The 17,508-nt window shown below is 48.4% G+C and overlaps 2 protein-coding genes across 2 annotated transcripts in view; one reads left to right on the forward strand and one right to left on the reverse strand.

The window, feature by feature from the left end:
* The window catches only part of UBXN6 (UBX domain protein 6), an 8,767-nt gene extending 5,741 nt beyond the window's left edge, over positions 1-3,026 (forward strand). Inside the window, exons 3-10 of the mRNA XM_026035163.1 lie at positions 3-128; positions 240-337; positions 532-607; positions 694-778; positions 1,002-1,221; positions 1,308-1,438; positions 2,102-2,247; positions 2,448-3,026. Of these exons, the coding sequence (XP_025890948.1) occupies positions 3-128; positions 240-337; positions 532-607; positions 694-778; positions 1,002-1,221; positions 1,308-1,438; positions 2,102-2,247; positions 2,448-2,576 (1,011 nt within the window). The 3' untranslated portion in view covers positions 2,577-3,026. The remainder of the gene's footprint in view (positions 1-2; positions 129-239; positions 338-531; positions 608-693; positions 779-1,001; positions 1,222-1,307; positions 1,439-2,101; positions 2,248-2,447) is intronic.
* Positions 3,027-3,714: 688 nt separating this feature from the next.
* Positions 3,715-17,501, reverse strand: CHAF1A (chromatin assembly factor 1 subunit A). The gene is made up of 14 exons (XM_026035221.1): positions 17,453-17,501; positions 16,410-17,224; positions 14,173-14,229; positions 11,994-12,235; positions 11,318-11,378; positions 10,732-10,800; positions 10,166-10,389; positions 9,437-9,605; positions 9,131-9,211; positions 8,848-8,937; positions 8,360-8,621; positions 7,090-7,577; positions 4,822-4,915; positions 3,715-4,068 (listed from the first exon to the last, which is right to left on the reverse strand). The coding sequence occupies exons 1-14, from the start codon at positions 17,499-17,501 to the stop codon at positions 3,947-3,949; spliced, it is 2,823 nt and encodes a 940-aa protein (XP_025891006.1). The 3' UTR covers positions 3,715-3,946.
* Positions 17,502-17,508: the final 7 nt, after the last annotated feature.

Genomic DNA, 17,508 nt, shown 5'->3' on the forward strand with positions numbered 1-17,508 from the left:
AGGAGGATGAGGAGGAGGAGGCGGCCGCGGGGCTCTCGGTGCCCGGCGTCTATTTCCGCTGCCCGCTGACCGGCGCCGTGGTGAGGAAGAGCGCGAGGGAGAAGCACGTCCGGGAGGCCATCCTGGCGGTAAGAGCCCCCGTGTCCCCCCCGTGTCCTCCCTGCATCCCCCCCGTGTCCCCCGTCCTCCTGCCCGCTTCCCGGGGGCCTCCCCTGCTGACCCCCGTCCTCGTCCCTCAGTATTTCGCCGTAGATCCTGTGGCTGCCTCCATCATGGAGATCCACACCTTCAACAAGGACCGGGAGAGGGTGCGCGCGGGCGTGGAGACCATGGCCAGGTAGGTGGGCCCGAGCGCGGCCGTGGGGCTCCGCGCAGCGCCCAAAGGAACCGGCGCCGGAATGGCAGGACRCGGAAAGCTGCTTCAAGAGCTAGTCCAGGAACCGCTGCTCGTGGCACTGTATTTTTACATCCCTCAGCTGCCTCAGTTTTACTCAGTGTTTTAATCCATCCCGTATATTCCCTTTCCTGCAGGTACCTGGATAACATCTATGTTCATCCAGAGGAGGAGAAGTACCGGAAAATCAAACTACAGAACAAAGTGTTTCAGGTAGGAGACTCCTGCGGGTGCTCCCCGCTGAGGGACCTCCTTGCCTGGAGCAGCCTACGCTGATTACTTTTTTCCTCTCCTTGTAGGAAAGGATAAGCTGCCTGGAAGGGACACACAAATTTTTCCAGGCTGTTGGCTTTGAGACAAAAGTACTAGCTGTTCCAGAACAAGGCAAGGAAATACCATGTATTAAAGTGTAAAGTGTAGCCAGGGAGACACCTCAGGTTGCTCCGAGAGCTTTACCCTCCCAGGCTGCAAGAGAAGCAGCCCCTCACCCTGCAGTTTCCCTGTTAGTCAAGGCACTAGTGGGTTCCTCCTCCTTAAAGTTCATATATTCCTCAGTAAAGAATGTGAGACCCAAGAACAAATCTCAAAGCGTGTGTTCTCGCTGCAGAGACCACAGAAGAGTACTACGTGCTGAAGGAGGAAATGCTGACCAGGCTGGAAGACCTCAAGGACTACAAAGAGCAGCTGCTAAGCTCGGAGCCGGTGAGGGCGCAGCTGGATCGGCAGCTCTCCGTGTTCAAACCATCTCCGGCAGCTGCCCATTTCGAGCTGCCCAACGACTTCTACAACCTCACGGCAGAAGAGATCAAACGAGAGCAGAGGCTCCGGTGAGGAGGCTGAAGGGAGGGCCTGGGGGTGGTGCCCAGTTCCCCTGGTACCTCTCCGTCCTGCTAAGGCTTGCTCCTGCCTGAAGGTCGGAAGCGGTGGAGAAGGCCTCGATGCTGCGGACAAAGGCCATGCGGGAGAGAGACGAGCAGAGGGAACTGCGCAAGTACAACTACACCCTGCTCCGCGTCCGCTTTCCCGACGGATACATCCTCCAAGGCAAAGACCTTCCTTTGAAACCCTGCCTTTATAGCTCCCCGCTAAGAGCTTCTGCAAATGCTTCTCCTACAAGAGCTTGAATAACAGGCAGGGGTAGAGATGTGCAGGACGCAGCTGCAGGATAAAATAACAGTCTGAGTGCAGTAGCAGCTCTGAGGACTCTGCTAACTCCGAGCCCTCCATCTGCCTTGTCCAAGTGGGGCTGGGACCACAACCCGGGGAGAAGGGACAGGGTTTGGGCTCATCACGCTGTTAATTAATGTACAACATTAACGTTAATTAACGTGTGCTCTTCCCAGGCAACTGCCAACACGCTGGACTCGTTAGATGAGCTTGTCACAGGAGGCAGCGTGAGGCTGCTTCAGTGGTGGCGAGTTACATAACAGAATGAGTCCTCTTCAGACTGCAGTTGAGCGCTGGAAATAATTCCAGGCTTTCCCAGCTCTTTGTTGCTGGCTGGCAGGGACTTACCACAGTGGAAGTGACACTSTTCTTTAGCAATTCTGCTTCTGTACTTGAACCAGGCTGCCCTTCTMGGGCACTGAAGCAGTTCATCAGTACTCAAGCCCCTGCAGCATCTACCTCTCTCACTACTGATTGAAAACAAGACTACAAACATGCTTTTTTTTTTTTTCAATGTATCACCTTCTTTTTTCATGGCAGGGACATTTTATGCACGAGAATCAATATCTATGCTCTACAGTTTTGTGAGAGAAGCACTTGTCAATGACTGGCTGCCCTTTGAGCTGTTGGGGCCTGGAGGCGTCAAACTGACAGACGAGAACTTGGCCTTCAGTGAATGTGGGTTGGTAAGTCGTAGAAAGGTAAGAAAAGCTGGTCAAGACCGTGTCCCAGGGGAGCTGGGTCTGTAGGCAGCAACAAGAACCAGAGGGGTTCTACAGTCTTCCTTCTCCCTGGAAACATTGTTAGTGGTTGTTGGGTGTAGGAGCATGTACATGGGTCCAGGTAGCAGAGCTGCAGCTTCCTAATCCTGCCCTTCCTCCTGCAGGTGCCCTCGAGCCTCCTGACCCTGGTCTGGGATGCATCGGTCATGGCAGACATCCAGGCTGCGGGAGAGGAGCAGCCAGAGAGCCCCCTCAAACCACAGCTCCTCTCCCAGGTCCAGACCCTGTCATGAAATAAAGGGGAGTGGAGTCAGAGCTGATGATTTTAGCCTCTTCCTTCATGTCCCCACGGCCTGGTGGAGCCTGGACATGAGTCTCCTTTTAGCTCAATGCAGTGGAAGCCCAGATTGTGCCCTGCCACAACCCCTGCTGTCATCTCCACAACGCCAGCAGCCCTCCACTAAAGCAGCCTTGCCTACTAAAACAYTACGGGGCTGCTTTGGAGGGCTTGTAAAACCACGTTCTAGCAGTTACTGCTTGAGGTATTTTCTAGATCCCAAGGACTTACCCCTCTCCTCCCTTGGAGGAGGGATTAGGTTCTAATTCAAGGCTGGATTACCAAGTGATGGAGCCTGGATCCTGGGCTGGGCCTAGAACTCAGCTTTTCCTTTTGCTTCTGTGTGCACTGTTAACTCCTCCTGGAGAGAGTTTATTTAGATAAATTATGTTGAGTCCGATTAAATGGAATACTTAAAGATGGAGTGCTGTTAATTGTTATTTGAAAGGTGGAGCAGGACTGGGAAATGCGAGTTGCAGTCACGGGTGTGGGCTGGGGTCTCACCTGCTTCCTCAGCTCCTGCCACGTGCACAGGGAACAAGGGAGAGGAAGAGCTGCCACGAGGCAGCAGCTCTTCAGGCTGTGCTCTCTCACTGAGGGAGGACTAAGCCTGCAACTACAGCCACTACTGTAGAGAATTTCCTGAATCAGCTCCCAAACTGTGTTAAATGAGAAGGACCTACATTTTTGTTACACCTAGAAAGTTGCAACGACTGTTCTTTATACTATGCCCAAGAGCTTAAAAATGAGGTAGAGACTAGTTTTTCCACGTAAACTTGTATTACAGGAGACCAGGGCAGCCTGCTGCTAGATTCAATCCGTACCAGTCCAGCCCAAAATGAGAGAAACAGCTGGCAGTTTTCCTCTCTTCTAAAGGTAAATCCTTGCTGCCCTTCGCTATAGCAAGTAAGACCACAAACAGGATAGCAGACATAGCATAAATTCAAATATAATTGTACATCATTTATACCCAAGGCCATGCTATACAGAATTATGAACAGAATGATTCCCCAGTGGCATCACAATAGGCTTATATTTCAAATTCCCTCTACTAGATTAGAGATAACTTAGATACTTTCCATTACAAAGAAGTATCAAAATTTCAATAATGCTTTATTAAGGACAGATTAATATGCAATTTTTCTTTTGCTAAAAACTAGACCTAAAAGTTTAAGCTTCCATGTGGTCTGAAGCAGAACAAAGTGCTGTCTTCTCTTTACAAGAAATATGGAATACTTTCAAGTATCTCGGTCAAAAGATACACAAGTTTTAAAAATTTCTAAGTAATTCTACATACATACAGGGAAGTTAGTAGGCATTTAAGTCTCAAACTGTATTAGATGGACTGGCCACGCTCGTGTCCTGGAGAGGGGCAATTGTGCCATTTGAGTCTGGAGCTGCCAAAGGTTCTGGAGCTGCCAAAGGTTCTGGAGCTGCCAACGTAGAATCTGCAAAACAGAATGTGATGCATTTTCTTCAAATCTCTGTAGTTGCCTGCAGAATTAGATTGCTGCCATATATGCTTTAAGTCTTACTGTGCCTGCATACAGTGTTTGCCCTGTCACAACGCTCTTTTCAACACCATTCCAAAGCTGTTTTTAACGCTAGGTTACAGCAGCCCAGAATAAAGTTACATCAAACCTAAAAAAAGCAGCTTTACAGTCTTTGCAGTGCTTTAGGCTTCAACAGATGCAGCTGCACGAGTGTCAACAAAGCCTGCAAGCCGCGTCCCAGTTCTCAAAGCAAAAGAGGTTACAAACCTGAAGCAAAACTTCTCTCACTGCAGTCTTTTGCATTGTAAGTAGACAAAAGCAGCCTAAGATTAAATGTAGAAAGCTTCTTGTCAAACAGCTATGAGTGGAAGGCAAGCAGAGGAGTGTTAAGAGCAGCTGAGATAGAGGGGAGAGCCACGATGCATCAAGAATGGGACACACGCACAAAGAAATCTGTCTTTCCGATCAATCCTTTAGAGAATTTAGGGTTTTGTGCTGTTTTGCTCAGCACAAAAAGCCCCCTCCATGACTGAGCTCGTGCCACGCTCCTGTGTGGTCAGAGCACTGCRGGATGGGGCTTAGGGAAGCTGGACACCCATCGTGGGGTTTGTCTCACAGATCCAAGGATTCCCGTTGACCAACGTGCAGCGCTCCTGCTCTCCGCGAGCAAGTGTCTGCCAAGGGTTCATGGTCTGTTCATTCTCCCACCTTTGCCTGGCTGTACATCCACAATCATGCAGTCGTCATCTTCCTCATCTTCCTCGGTGTCTGCCTGAAACCCATCCATCTCCACTGCTTCAGCCTTAGTGAGGAAAGGAGGGAAAAAAAGAGTTTCAGGTGCAAAATATTAGGCCTATGGTGCAAACATGCAAACCCCAACACTTCACTCCAGCAGCCAGCATGGACATTCCCAATTACTGCTCCCAGCGGTTTGCAGAGTCAGGCATGAATATCTGTAGGAAACGGAAGAAAAAAACCCCACATTCCTGGCTCTAGACACCGACTTTTGACACGAGGCCTCGTCTGCAGCGGCACGTACGGCAGGACGCGCGCCAAGAATCCTCACTATTACACAACGCAGCGAGCAGCCCACGCATCTAACAAATGCAGTTAAATCCTTAATTGAAATCTGTTTTTTTTTCCCTCCTCCTGATTATTTTGGTTATTTCCTTCTTCTGGAAAACTACTCCTGGAGTGTCATGCCTGAAGTCTCTTCTCCGACTTGCATGTCACCTGTTATGCCAGGTTAGCCTTTATTTAGCGTGGGATGACAGCGCTTCCCTCGCTGACCCCGTTTTGCCACGGGAGCAGCCCTAACTGCTCATTCTGGAATAACCCCCGGAGCGACAGGAGGAGCTGCAGCTGCCCAGCCTGCACAGCTGGGAGCCTCACACCCCAGSCCCCAGCAGCTATTTCCAGACAATAAATTCTACATTCACCTCTTYCAAGGCCTCAGTTCTCACATTCCTCACTATTCCCTTCCCACAAACGTGCACATTTYACATTTTGTCTGCTTCAAAACTGTTCTTTCGCTGCAGCTTGTGCAATAGCACCTTTACTTGCTTAAAATGTCTGGCACAAGCGTCGTGATGGAGTCTTACACACCAGGAACACAGAACCTGTCAGCCTAGACCTACCCCCATTCCTAATTTCTCCACAGATCCAGCCTTCCTCGAGGGGGAGGATGGGATCCGGATACCAGAGCACTGCCGGTTTACGCATCTGATATGAGAAGTTCCCTGGAGTCTTCCAGCACCTTGTTCCTAGCAGCACTGCACCACATCTCACAAGGACAGCTTTACTTCAAGACGCTTCCCGAGCTTTGAAGATTTCAGGCTTGTGATGTAATTTTACTAAAAGCCCTTGAGCGGGAAGAAGGAAACAGGGGCTGGTTATAAGCACAGTCTCCAGTAACTGCCAGAGATTTTGTCTCTACCTTTATTTAGCATAAAGAAAAAAAAAAACCCTAAACAGATGGAGTTTGGGGGCTGAACAGCTCCTCACAAGTCTGAGCCCAATCCGTACATGAATTCAGAGGGTGGAAGAACCAGAGAACCTGAGAACAAGGTGGGAAGAGCCTGAAAAGCCTCATCCGAGGTTTCTCTTTCTCGTCCACAGGGGAATAAATCCCATGTGCGGCACAATCCCTGTCCTACCTGCAGGTTAGGAGGCAAAGAGCCGATAAGACCAAGCTTAATCCCTAAAGCTTCCCCATCTTCAACGCAACAGCATCGCAGAGCTAAAGCGCCGCTCACATCCTGTCCAAACACAAACTCTCTCTTCCAGCTCAGCTGCAAGGAAGCAGATCCTTGACACAGCGTCAAATGCGAGATGAAGTTCTTAATATTATTGCGATCACCCCAAAAAGCAGACGAGACCACGATGAAGCTCAGAGTTGGAGCAAACTACACCAAACACATCTCATTCTATTCCCATGATTTGCTTTTTAAACCAGCTCTTGAAACCCAACCTTGTGTCTGACAGTGTAAGCATGAGACTTAACAGACTGTTATGGGTCGAATCCAGCGCTTTCGAGCCGCATTTTAACGGTACACGAGCAACTGCTGCAAGTCATCAGCCCCAGCTATACATCTGGCAGCCACGCACAAACATAAGAACCTGCATATAAATTATCACTGAGCTGTAAAACCAAGGCCAAGCAGACACTCAGAACTATGCGTGGCTTGGATACAATCACTGCAAAACAGCAGAAAATGGAACAGCAGGAGAGCAACATTTCAGAAGGAACAGACAGCCCAAGCTAGAGAGACACAAGATGTGTGTGTCTCTGTTTTGCTTTAGAGTCACATAATTTCACTCCTTTCCCGCTAAAAGGGGATCTTTCTGTATCAAGGGYTGTGTTTGTGTCTTAATATTTTGGCTGTGCTGGGACGCAGCCCTGGCTGGCTGGGACGGCGCACAGCTGTATTCCCACAGGGATTTTTATTAGGGAAGAGCAGGGCTGGAGGAACTCACCCGCTCGGCCCCCCGCGGCCTCTTCATGAACTTGGTGATGGACATGCTGCCCGTGGGCCTCCTCTTCGCCGGCGCCGGSGGGGTCTGCGCGGCCGCGGCGCCCGGCGCGCTGCCCCCTTCCTCCTTCCCCGCCGAGGGCACTTGGGTGACGTAGTTCCATTGGCAGGGGACGGGGAGGTGCTCCTGGTCGAAGCTCTTGAGCACCTCCGAGTGCACGTACCAGCACATCCTGTACTCGGGCCGCTTGTCGTACACAGCGTTCTCGGAGATGATTCTCTTGAGCCTGGCTTTGGAGGGCACGCCGCTGTCCTCGCCCACGGGCGTCTGCGGCCGGGAGGCGTGGGGACTCGCGGGGCCCGCGTCGCCGCCGTCGGTGGCTGCGGTCACGTCGCTGAACAGCCCCTGCCGGCAGCACTCCTGGAACTCCTGGATGATCACCTTGCTCCCGTTCACGTTCCCGTGCAGCAGCGGCAGAAGCTGCCCAAGGACTGAAAGAAACAAAGAGGAAAGATTGAACTGTTTGAAGCTCAAGACAAGCCAGGCCAATGGAACCCCCCAGCACGCATGCTCCAGGAAAGGATACAATTAATTTTAGGGCAACCAAGATGATKAAGGGAATGGAACATCTCTCGTACAAGGAGAGACTGAGTGAGCTGGGCCTGTTTTCTCTGGAGARGGGAAGGCAGAGAGGGGGATCTGATCAATATCTCTAAGTACATGAAGGGGGAATGTAGGGAAGAAGGGGCCAAGCTCTTCTCAGTGCTGGCCAGTGCCAGGACAAGGGGTAATGGGTGTAAGTTGAAACCCAGGCATGGGTTTCAACCCATCTCCATGTGAGGAGGAACTTGTGCACTGTGAGGGTGCCTGAGCCCTGGCCCAGGCTGCCCAGGGAGGCTGTGGAGGCTCCGGAGGTCTCCCAAACCCACATGGAYGCGCCCGGGTGCCCCCTGCTCTGGGTGTCCCTGCTAGAGCAGGGGTTGGACTGGGTGATCCCTAGAGGTCCCTTCCAACCTCAAGCATTCTGTGAATTACAGCGGGAGTTAAGYTTGATACAGACAAATTACCCCAACCTGAATGGCCCCTGAACTGCAAACTTCCCCCCTCTGTTAGAGCCCCTTTTTGTGTTATTTGCATCTTCTCGTGCTAACCACACAGCTATGGCCAACCACAGCTGATGGCCAACCATCAGCTTTGGCCATCACACAAACTAAATCACAAAGGCGTAATGACAGTGCTGCAGAAATACAGCACTTAGTCCTTCATGTCTTACTTTGCTGATCTTTTGCTATTTTTTTGCTACATTTCTGTGTCTGCTGTTCTTCCTCCACAATAGGTGGATCCAGGATACACGCTGTGAACTGCTGGAGCACCTTGACATCCGCGTTTGGGCTGCTGTTGCTTTCTGCACCTTCCCAGATGCAACCAATCTTCACAGGCTGTAGAATATGGAGCCTCTTCCCCTTGGCCATCAGTTCATCCCACTCCTTCGCTTTCAGTTTCTGACGAACCTTCTGATTCTCTGGATCGCACTCCTAAAGCAAGCACAAAAAGCCGACATATTATTTCAGAAAACACAAAAGGGTTTTAAACCCAGCTTTTTACTATGTTCTGAGCTACAGAAGGTTGTTCCAGAACCACCCATGCAGATCTGAGACCAGCTATTTCACTGCCAACACACCACGCGTGGGCTGGCGTTCATTATGTGATACACCAGCGGTGTTTGTTATGCGATGCACCACTCTCACTCGGTTCACTTACTTCTGTCACTCCTTCGTCTTCAGATAGATACCCATGGGGTACAAAAAAGCCATCATCGTCGTCTTCGTCCTCTCCTTCCTCTTCATCATCCTAAAAAGAAACTCTTATTAGAAAATAAGTAGTGGACAGTTTCCACTCTCACATCTTTATCCTTGGTGAGTTTCTGCTGCATCTCCAACTCCGAAGGATCGTCTGCCTCTGGCTACACAGACRGACAAACCTGCCACCCAGGGCTGCTGTATTTTATGTCGCAGGAAAGTTTTTTAGCATAYGAGACCCTTACCCCTTCACTGTGGGAGAGGCTCTCTCCTGGTTCTTCCTCTTCCCATTCTTCATCACTATCTACTTCGTAATCCAGTAGTTTCTAGAGGAAGGAATGGCAAAATGCGATTTCTGTCAAGAACTTCAGACACAAAAGCCAACTTGCGTCTTTCAAGACTACCCGTAGCATGAAGAAATAAGCAAGGGGTCAGAAATCCCAACGAATACATGAACCTGGACAGCCACATATTCGCCTGACAAGCATAAAAAGTGGAAGGAACAAACGAAGTCACCCCACAACTATTCTGCCTGTAAGTGTACTGCTTACGCTGTCCTTCGACCAGGGGTTCCTGGGACGGATCAGAGCAGTTTTCTTGTTCCACGTGCCCCAGTAGGCGGGTCGGTGGTTCTCACAAAACTGCAGAAGTTTCATCCTCCCGAATTTCCTCCTCTCAGGAACGGCATCCGTTTTGCAGTTATCCACTACCACCACGTCACTGTTAAAACAGAGACCATCTTCAGCAGTTACTGCGTGCTCTCCTGCCGCTCAGGAAGAATATCCTGTACAGAACTCCTGCAATTCACCCACACGACACCGCTCCAGGGCTCGAGCTCCCCAGAGCAGGTGCTCCCAATTTGCTCATGAGAACACGAGCTCCAGACAAGCCACCTCCCTCCTTAAACCCAACAGCGTGTCCAACAGCAGCTCTGCTTTAGCCTCCTGACAGTTTTTAAAAGCATCCCCACTTGGACAAACATAATTAAGGGGCAGTAGTAACCAAGCTGAAAGGGAGCTGCCGGCAGCGTGGAATTCAGCACAGAGAAGGATTTGAGAAGTGGTGTGTGGAGCGAAGGAAATCTGCATCATAAATACTGCTTCCCAGGGAGACAAACCTCGCACAGAAGGACCATTCAGAGAAAAGCTGCATCCTTCCAAAGTCTCCCCCCTTCATCTAAAACTACCTTCAAATCACCTTGCAATTCATTACAAAAGACGTTCATTGTAAAAGCTCTTTATAATAGGAAGTGAAGAACACCCAAAATGCAGCAGACAAACCTGTTGACGATGTCAGTGCTGTCATTGACAAAAGTAGGGCCAGTTTTTCGTGGTTTACGACACTTCAGATCCCTCAAGAAAGAAACTTCACTATTCTGAGCACGCAGGAGCTGGTCCAGCTGTTCCAAGAGGTCTGAATCAAGGGCAATACGACAGAGGGGAGCTAAGACCATGTTCTCCTTAATTTCAAAAGGAGCAAACTTTCCGCAAGAGCCAGCAAGAATCTGAAATGGTAAATGAGGATCATTAGGGTCTAAACACCTGGCAAGCTGCAGCATCAACCCATTCAAGACAAACCACAAGATTAAATATCAAGCACTACTATTTGAACAAACAGTCATTTCCTTCCTGAGTCTCCTGCAGATGATTTTGAGGGGATTTAGGTGTTTACAGCCAAATTAAGATTTTTATTAAAGCAATTACAGAGTTCTTTATATTCTCTGCCATGTCTGTTCTTTTTTTTTTTACTCTTTCAAAATTAAGACGTACCAATGATTTGTTCACCTAAAAAGCTTTAAACAATGGGCCAGAATGAAATCACAAGCACCAGAAGAGCAATACCTCACCTTGGGGGCTTGTGGAGTCTTTGGTTTCTGGAAGAATCTGGTAATCTCTGCTTTCTGTGCATTAATACGCTGAAACCAGAATGAAAATACAAATTATAAACACAAGGACAAGGTCTAAAAATTCAAGGCAAGCTCACACATGGCCCARTTTCAAATCTAATAAGGTATGGAGCACAGTTCAGCTTCACCAGCTCCTGTAGCTCAACCGAAAAAGCACATTTTCTGCAACACAACTATGCAGACTCCAGTGTGATCACTGAGAGCAGATAGAGCTGTTGCACTGGCATTGACAAGTCAAATGCAACAAGGGTTTAATAGATCAGAACAAAACAGAAATTTTAAGAAAATCAAACACCAAAAGATAAAGAGAGGTGCACAGTGGTATTGGTGGAGAACACCACAAGATCAGCCTGGATAGGCTGCATCCCAAATGGAGATGCTCCTTTCCAAGGCAGGGAATGCTCCCTGGAGAACTTCCGAGAGCTGAACCGAGAGCTACGGGAGCCCCGCTGCTGATGGCTGCGCAGGGCAAACATCATTTCACCACAGCAGAAAAGCTTAAAGAAAAGGGAGAGAGAGCATTTACCTTTTCCTCCTCTTTTAACCGTTTTTCCTCTTCTTTCTTTCTTTTCTCCTCAAGTTTCGCCCTTTAATATAAAGATCATTTCAGTTGTCACATATGATAAAGTATTTATTTGTACAGAGTTAGAGTGAAGGAATCCCAGACCTTGACTAAGGCTTGAGCATGCCAGGCAAAAGCATAATCTATTAATTGAAATCAAGAATCGTATTTGATTAAGTGTTCAAACCAGAGGGCTCCCTCATCACTCTTTCTAGAGCAAATATTGATCTGCTTAAGCCATGTAATAGCTTGGCTTCTTGGCTTGAGGTCTCCTCAATATAAAGAAGAGGTATTTATGGCGTTATCAAATTACAAGCCATTGCCTTTGCAGACAGGGCACCTGTGCCAGCAGGCTGCAAACATGCAACACGACTGGCCACAAAGGGAAAATTCAGCAAAGCACAAAACTCCTTCCAACCATTTTGAGCCAGGAGCCGTGTTCAGCTCAGCCCAAAAGGACTGCTGAGGGAAAGCTCTGGTCTGCTTGGTCTCCAATACCTTTAAAATACCCACAGTGACTCATGTGGCACACACCATTTCATCAGCRTAACCTCTGGAACAGGCAGCTAAGGGAAGCACAAGAAGGGGCCCACGCGGCTCCACATCATTCCCTGTGACCTGCTGGAGCCAGAACACTTACTCCAGAGCTTCCTGCCTCTCCTTGCGTTTCTCTTCCTTCACTCTCAACTTCTCAGCTTTTTCCTTTTCTTCTTTCTCCTTCTTTTCTCTCCGTTCTTTCTCTTTCAGTTCTTTCTCCTCCTCTTTCTTCTTCTTTGCCTCCTCCTTGGCTCGCTCTTTGGCGGCTTTTGCCTCTTCTTTCAGCCTTCCCTTTTCTTCTCTTTCTGCCTGTAACTTCTGCAGTTTGTCTGCACGCTCCTGGTCCTAGGTAGGAAAGAAGCCATTAAACGAGTGTCTTTGGAGCACAATCAAAGCTGCTGGCGCACAAACAGAATGAAACTAGGACAGAACTTCTTCAGCTGACACATTGGAGTAAATTCTTGGGCACAGCACTTAGCCTGCAGCACCATTTCTAGCTACTGGGTGATTAACAGCATCCACCTCTTGCCTCAGCTAGTCTGGCTTTCCCTTACTGTCTTTTTGGGGACTTGCTCCCTCTGAAGATGTTAACTTCCTTTCCTCCTAACCAACCAAGACACTTTTGCCTTCCAGGCATCAAGAAAAACTTCGTGTTCTACTTGCTTTATATACTTCTTTATTATTGAAGATTACTTCCAACCTCAACTCTTCTGCAGAAGTGTTTTTGAGGTGATTTCACTTTGTTTCCAGAACCTTTGCTTGGGAATCACCTACCTCCTGAGCTGAATTGTCATGCTTTTACCTCAGTGCAGGGCTATCACCACACAGATTTGAGATGTGAACTCTGAGTTCACMTTGATGTCCCATAGGGACTTTCTGAGCATTTTTCAGGCTCTCGGGCAATAATGCAGGTCTCCAACCTCCAGACTGTGCAGCCCTTTTCAAGGACTTGAATTGGGCAGTTAGAAGTTAGCACTTCCGTCCATTTCAGATAATTATACAACGCAGGACATCTCAGTTACAGGTCTACAAATAAAGTGAGTATGGCACGTGTGCTAAGAGACCAATTCAAGCAAAATAGCTCCCCTACATCGCAGGCAACTGTAACTTCCCCAGGAAACTAGGATACATCTGTGCTCCGACATACAAACATCCTCACTGCGCATTTCTACTTTCTTATTATTTTGCATCTTGGACTTCTTGGCAACGTCAAGACTCGTTGAACAGTGACTGCAGGAGACAACAAACATTTGAAATTGTGCCAATGATAAAAAGACAACATTGTCAGAGAACAGCCATGGTAACCAAGGAAAAGCTACCGGCTGGTTTGGAAATGGTGTGAAGTTAACAGCAGGGTTATTGGGTCTATTAATTTTTAAAGGAATGTGGCTTTCATTCCCATCTCTCCCTCGTTGCTGCTCTTTCTAATATGCACAGGGAATGGACAACCACAGCAGACTGGAATTCTGCATAAAGTGCTGTAAGAAAATGAGCATCTCTAGAATCTACAGCCTATCCACAAACGCATCAATCCTCTACCAACGTTATAAGCTGGTTACTACAGAAACTTAATGGGAATTCATAAGCACAGGCCTGTCAAGCTGCTGTTAAAATACCAGGCAGTTCCTCAGCACATAAAGCCTACTCGCACAGCACAAACTGCTCAAGAACTCCACACAATCCATCAATCTGCTTTCCATTTACCATTTCCTCGCTAAACACAGGCAAGATTTAAAAGCTGCTGTTTTGTTATGGATCGGAGTTTGCTGACAAGCAACTCTGTAGCTTAAACGCTTCCAAGACCAACTCCAAATAATTCCCCCATACCAACAGTGCCCTATTTGCCCGACTTATTATTGTGTTTTGTGGCTCAAAGCAGAAAGTCAAAGCAGGAACCAGCCCTAAATGGGAGAGTCTGGACGGTTTTGCTGTTACTTGTCCACTTGACAGGCTGCACCCACCGCGCCAGGAAGGGCTGGACACAAAATCCTCAGGAGCGTTTTGAGGGACAGTCAGCAACATACATTTACAGCCCCTTAATACCCTCCCAAACACACAGCAATGCAGGACAGGCCACCCACACTTGGCTACGCMGGCGCTGAGAAGCTTTGGACCAAACCGAGCGCTTCAACCGCAGGCACTGAGATTCGTCCGTATTCCTCAGGGAGGAAAACCAGGGAAAGGGGTTGGAAGGGGACTAAAAGGAAACGCAAAGGGCTTTGCTTACTATTCAACGCAAAAGCACAGCAGGTTAACTTTCTATGTCAGTGAAAGTGCCTTACTCTTTGCAATCTCAGCTTCTCCTTCTCTGCAGAGCTTTTGTGGCATTTCTGAGATACCTGAAATTAGAAAATGCAGTTTTATTGCGCCGCATCATTCCCTTTCCAGAAGATGCTAGAACTTCGCAGCTAAGAGAAGAGCAAACTTGCCCTGAATTACATTAACATTATTCTTTTAGATTCATATATTCAGTAACATGAGTATTCCTACAGTATAGGATATAAGTATACAGCTCAAGCGTATCTAGTCTCACTGATTTGCATTTAAACCTGAATCCATCTAAATGTTTCAGTTTMCATGAAGTTCTCATATTGCTAAACTTTGCATAAACAAATCCCCCTTGTCTACTCAATTCTAAGGCATCGTTTGCAGTGCAATATTGTGTGCATAAAAACAAATCACTAGAGCATTGTGGAGGACATTACAGCAAAGTCATTTCCTCACAGTTAAACTTTTTTGCATCCTATCACTTCCTTGTGCTACAATATTTAGACCTCATCCCCCAAATGCAAGGAATATTACCCACAGTTTCCCCTCATCATCATAACCTTCCACTAGTTCAAGCATGCCAGCCCTAAATTCCCAATGAATCACACTTAAATCCCTTAAAGCTGATATTTACCAGAAATATTTTATGTTTACACAGCCAAAAACAAAATAACARCAAAAAGAATCACTTGATCAAATATTTAGTCTGTCAATCTTTTTCTTTAAGCACATCATGGCTTTCTTCCCACCTCACACTGAGACGGCAGGAGAGAAATATATGTTTATCCCTGAGATTTAAAAACTAACCCCTAGGAAACGCTTTATTTTCTACACTCAGAAAGTCAGTTTATACAGTGTCAAGCCGTATCTGCAGATTCTGTGTTTCCTGATGCAAAGAAACCAAAGCTGTTTCCACCTAGGAAAACAAACTTACAAATACGAATAATTGGCCGATTCAAATTTCTCACTGGGGCAAATAAAACAGGAGGTTTTCTACCTTATTTTATGCAACGTGAAGCCATTTACTTGCTTGCATTATCATARCATGGTTATATACGTATATCTCATTATCATATATATCGTAGCAAGTCAAGCACTTTTTGTTCTGCTGCRCTGGATATGGATCAAATGAGTTCAATTACATCTTCACAGGAGCAAGGCCGCAAATTTAATAGTCTAAAACTGGTTGTTTTGAGAAAACTCACTCAGCAGAAGAGGAAGACCCGTCACGTCGTGAAACCCAAGCCCCAGCTAACTTGAGGTATCTCCTGCAGACCAGCCAGGTTTCCCCTCACATGTGCTACAGTCTCTCATTAAATCTTTGATTTAATCTCATTAAATCTCTCATTRAAGAGCAGTTCACATAAAGCTGTCTCAAAATGCTCAAAACAGCAGCAGACACTGGTGTCTGGATCACAAGGAGCTGCTCTGTGCGTTTGCTTCCCTCCACCTGATTCACTCCTTTAAATCACACGTTAATTCATTTTCAGACTCCCGCAGGGCAACATCTACCTCCTGATTTTGCCTTTTAAAACATAGTTAGACCAGAACAAACACATAGGCTGTGCAACCTGGGCTAAGTTTAGGCCAGATTTGGCCACAGCATCTGAGCACGTTTGCAGGACTGCTCTATGCCTTCTTTAAGGACCAGGCTATTGTGCTTGCGGCAAGAGCAACTCCCACTTGGGCTCTCCATGGATATTCCCTGCAGAAGCCTATTCACCTCCCGGCCACGCGATTGTCTGGGCCATCTGTGCAGGACAGGCCCTCTTGAAGAGCTTCCCTTGCAGCGCAGCACCAAAAGTCACCCAAATGAGCTGAGGCGCTAAACTGAAGTGGATTCAGCTCCCRACGGAGCAGCTGGGGAAGGAGTTCAGAGGAGCTCGTGGTGGCACCGGGGCCCGCGGGGGCCACAGCCTCACGCGGGCACCCTGGCCTGGTCCCTGGCCCTGCCAAACGGTGCCCCTCACAAGACGGAGCTCTCAGCTGTAGATAAGGACCCGCTTCTGCGTCCACAGAGCTCAAAGTCCCTGTGCGAGCGCACCAGCAACATTCAGATCCTTTAGCTAAAGGGTTTAAGGAGAGATTCAAAAGGTTAATAGCTCAGTTACAACACGGAGCAATCGGCAACGCTTTCCAGACACTTCCCCTACGCTTTGTATATGTCCCAGTTATGCTTTTGCCTATAAGCGCAGGGAACCACAGCACCTACACTGAAATAACATTTAAAAACCCAAGAGAAGAGACCAACCTTCCTAACGGGTGTTGAGACAGCTAAAGGACTAGAGTTTCTCTTTTTTTGTGCAGGAGGCTGTGTCTCAGGGGAGCTCACAGAGGGAGAACTTAAGGAGGAATTAGTAAGTACAGAGTCTCCTTCATGGGATGATTCCATAGTCTCATTTTCTGATATGACACTTCCATCCACAGAAACAATTTGGGGAGATTTTCCAGTCATAATATCCTCCAGAACCACTACAGGCATCTTCCCCTTAAAAATGACATCCTTCAGTTCACTCCGACTGATCTTGGTGTTTTCCGAGCTGTCACGCTGCGTTAAGGCAGAGCAAGCCTGGATTTCATCTACCAGTTCTTCCTCTTTATTTGCTACGGCTTCACGTGGCGCATCAGTCTCCATTAAATCATCCATTTGACTATTCTGAGTGGAATTCCCACAACTCGACTGGTTCCTATCTTTTTCTAGCGTGCCATTAGTTATTCCTACAGACAAAGACGCTTCCGAGCCTAGATTAACACAGTCCACATCGTCACTTAGTCTGTGGCTGGAGTCTTTTGTCAGATCGATAACGATCACAGGTTCACTTRTGTCGTGTTTCGTGTTTTTTTGTATAAAATGATCTAACGGGCCCTTCCCGTTGACGAGCTTTGGGGTGAAGGCGGCGTCCGCATCCAGCTGGCAGTCGTTCTCCACGTTGTCCAGCGCCGCGTCCAGCGAGGAGGCCCTGGGGGGGCCCAAACCGCCCGGCGAGCTCTTCACTTTCTTCACTTCCGAATCCGCCTCGTATTTTTCCTTCGGGACGGGATTCAGGCGCTTGAAAGGCAGCCGGGCTGAAAGGGTAACGTGTGGTTGTTTTAGCCGCGGTATATAATCCATTGGGAAGGGGGGGGCAAGGTGATAAGGAGGGAGATAAGACAAAGGAGGGGACGCGCGGGGAGGTCGCAGCGGCCAGAACCGAGCGGGGGGGCGGCGCTGCGGGCGGGGGGCAGCGCCCGTCCCACCGGCACCTCCGTTACCGGCACCCGAGCGGGCGCCGAGCGCCGCGGCCGCGGCCTTACCTTGCACGAGCCGGCGCGGGGCAGCGGCCGCCTTGTCCCGGCACTCCATGGCTGCA

This window comes from Nothoprocta perdicaria, unplaced genomic scaffold (assembly GCF_003342845.1).
Source record: "Nothoprocta perdicaria isolate Ctin4 unplaced genomic scaffold, notPer1 scaffold_157, whole genome shotgun sequence".
Lineage (NCBI taxonomy): Eukaryota > Metazoa > Chordata > Aves > Tinamiformes > Tinamidae > Nothoprocta > Nothoprocta perdicaria.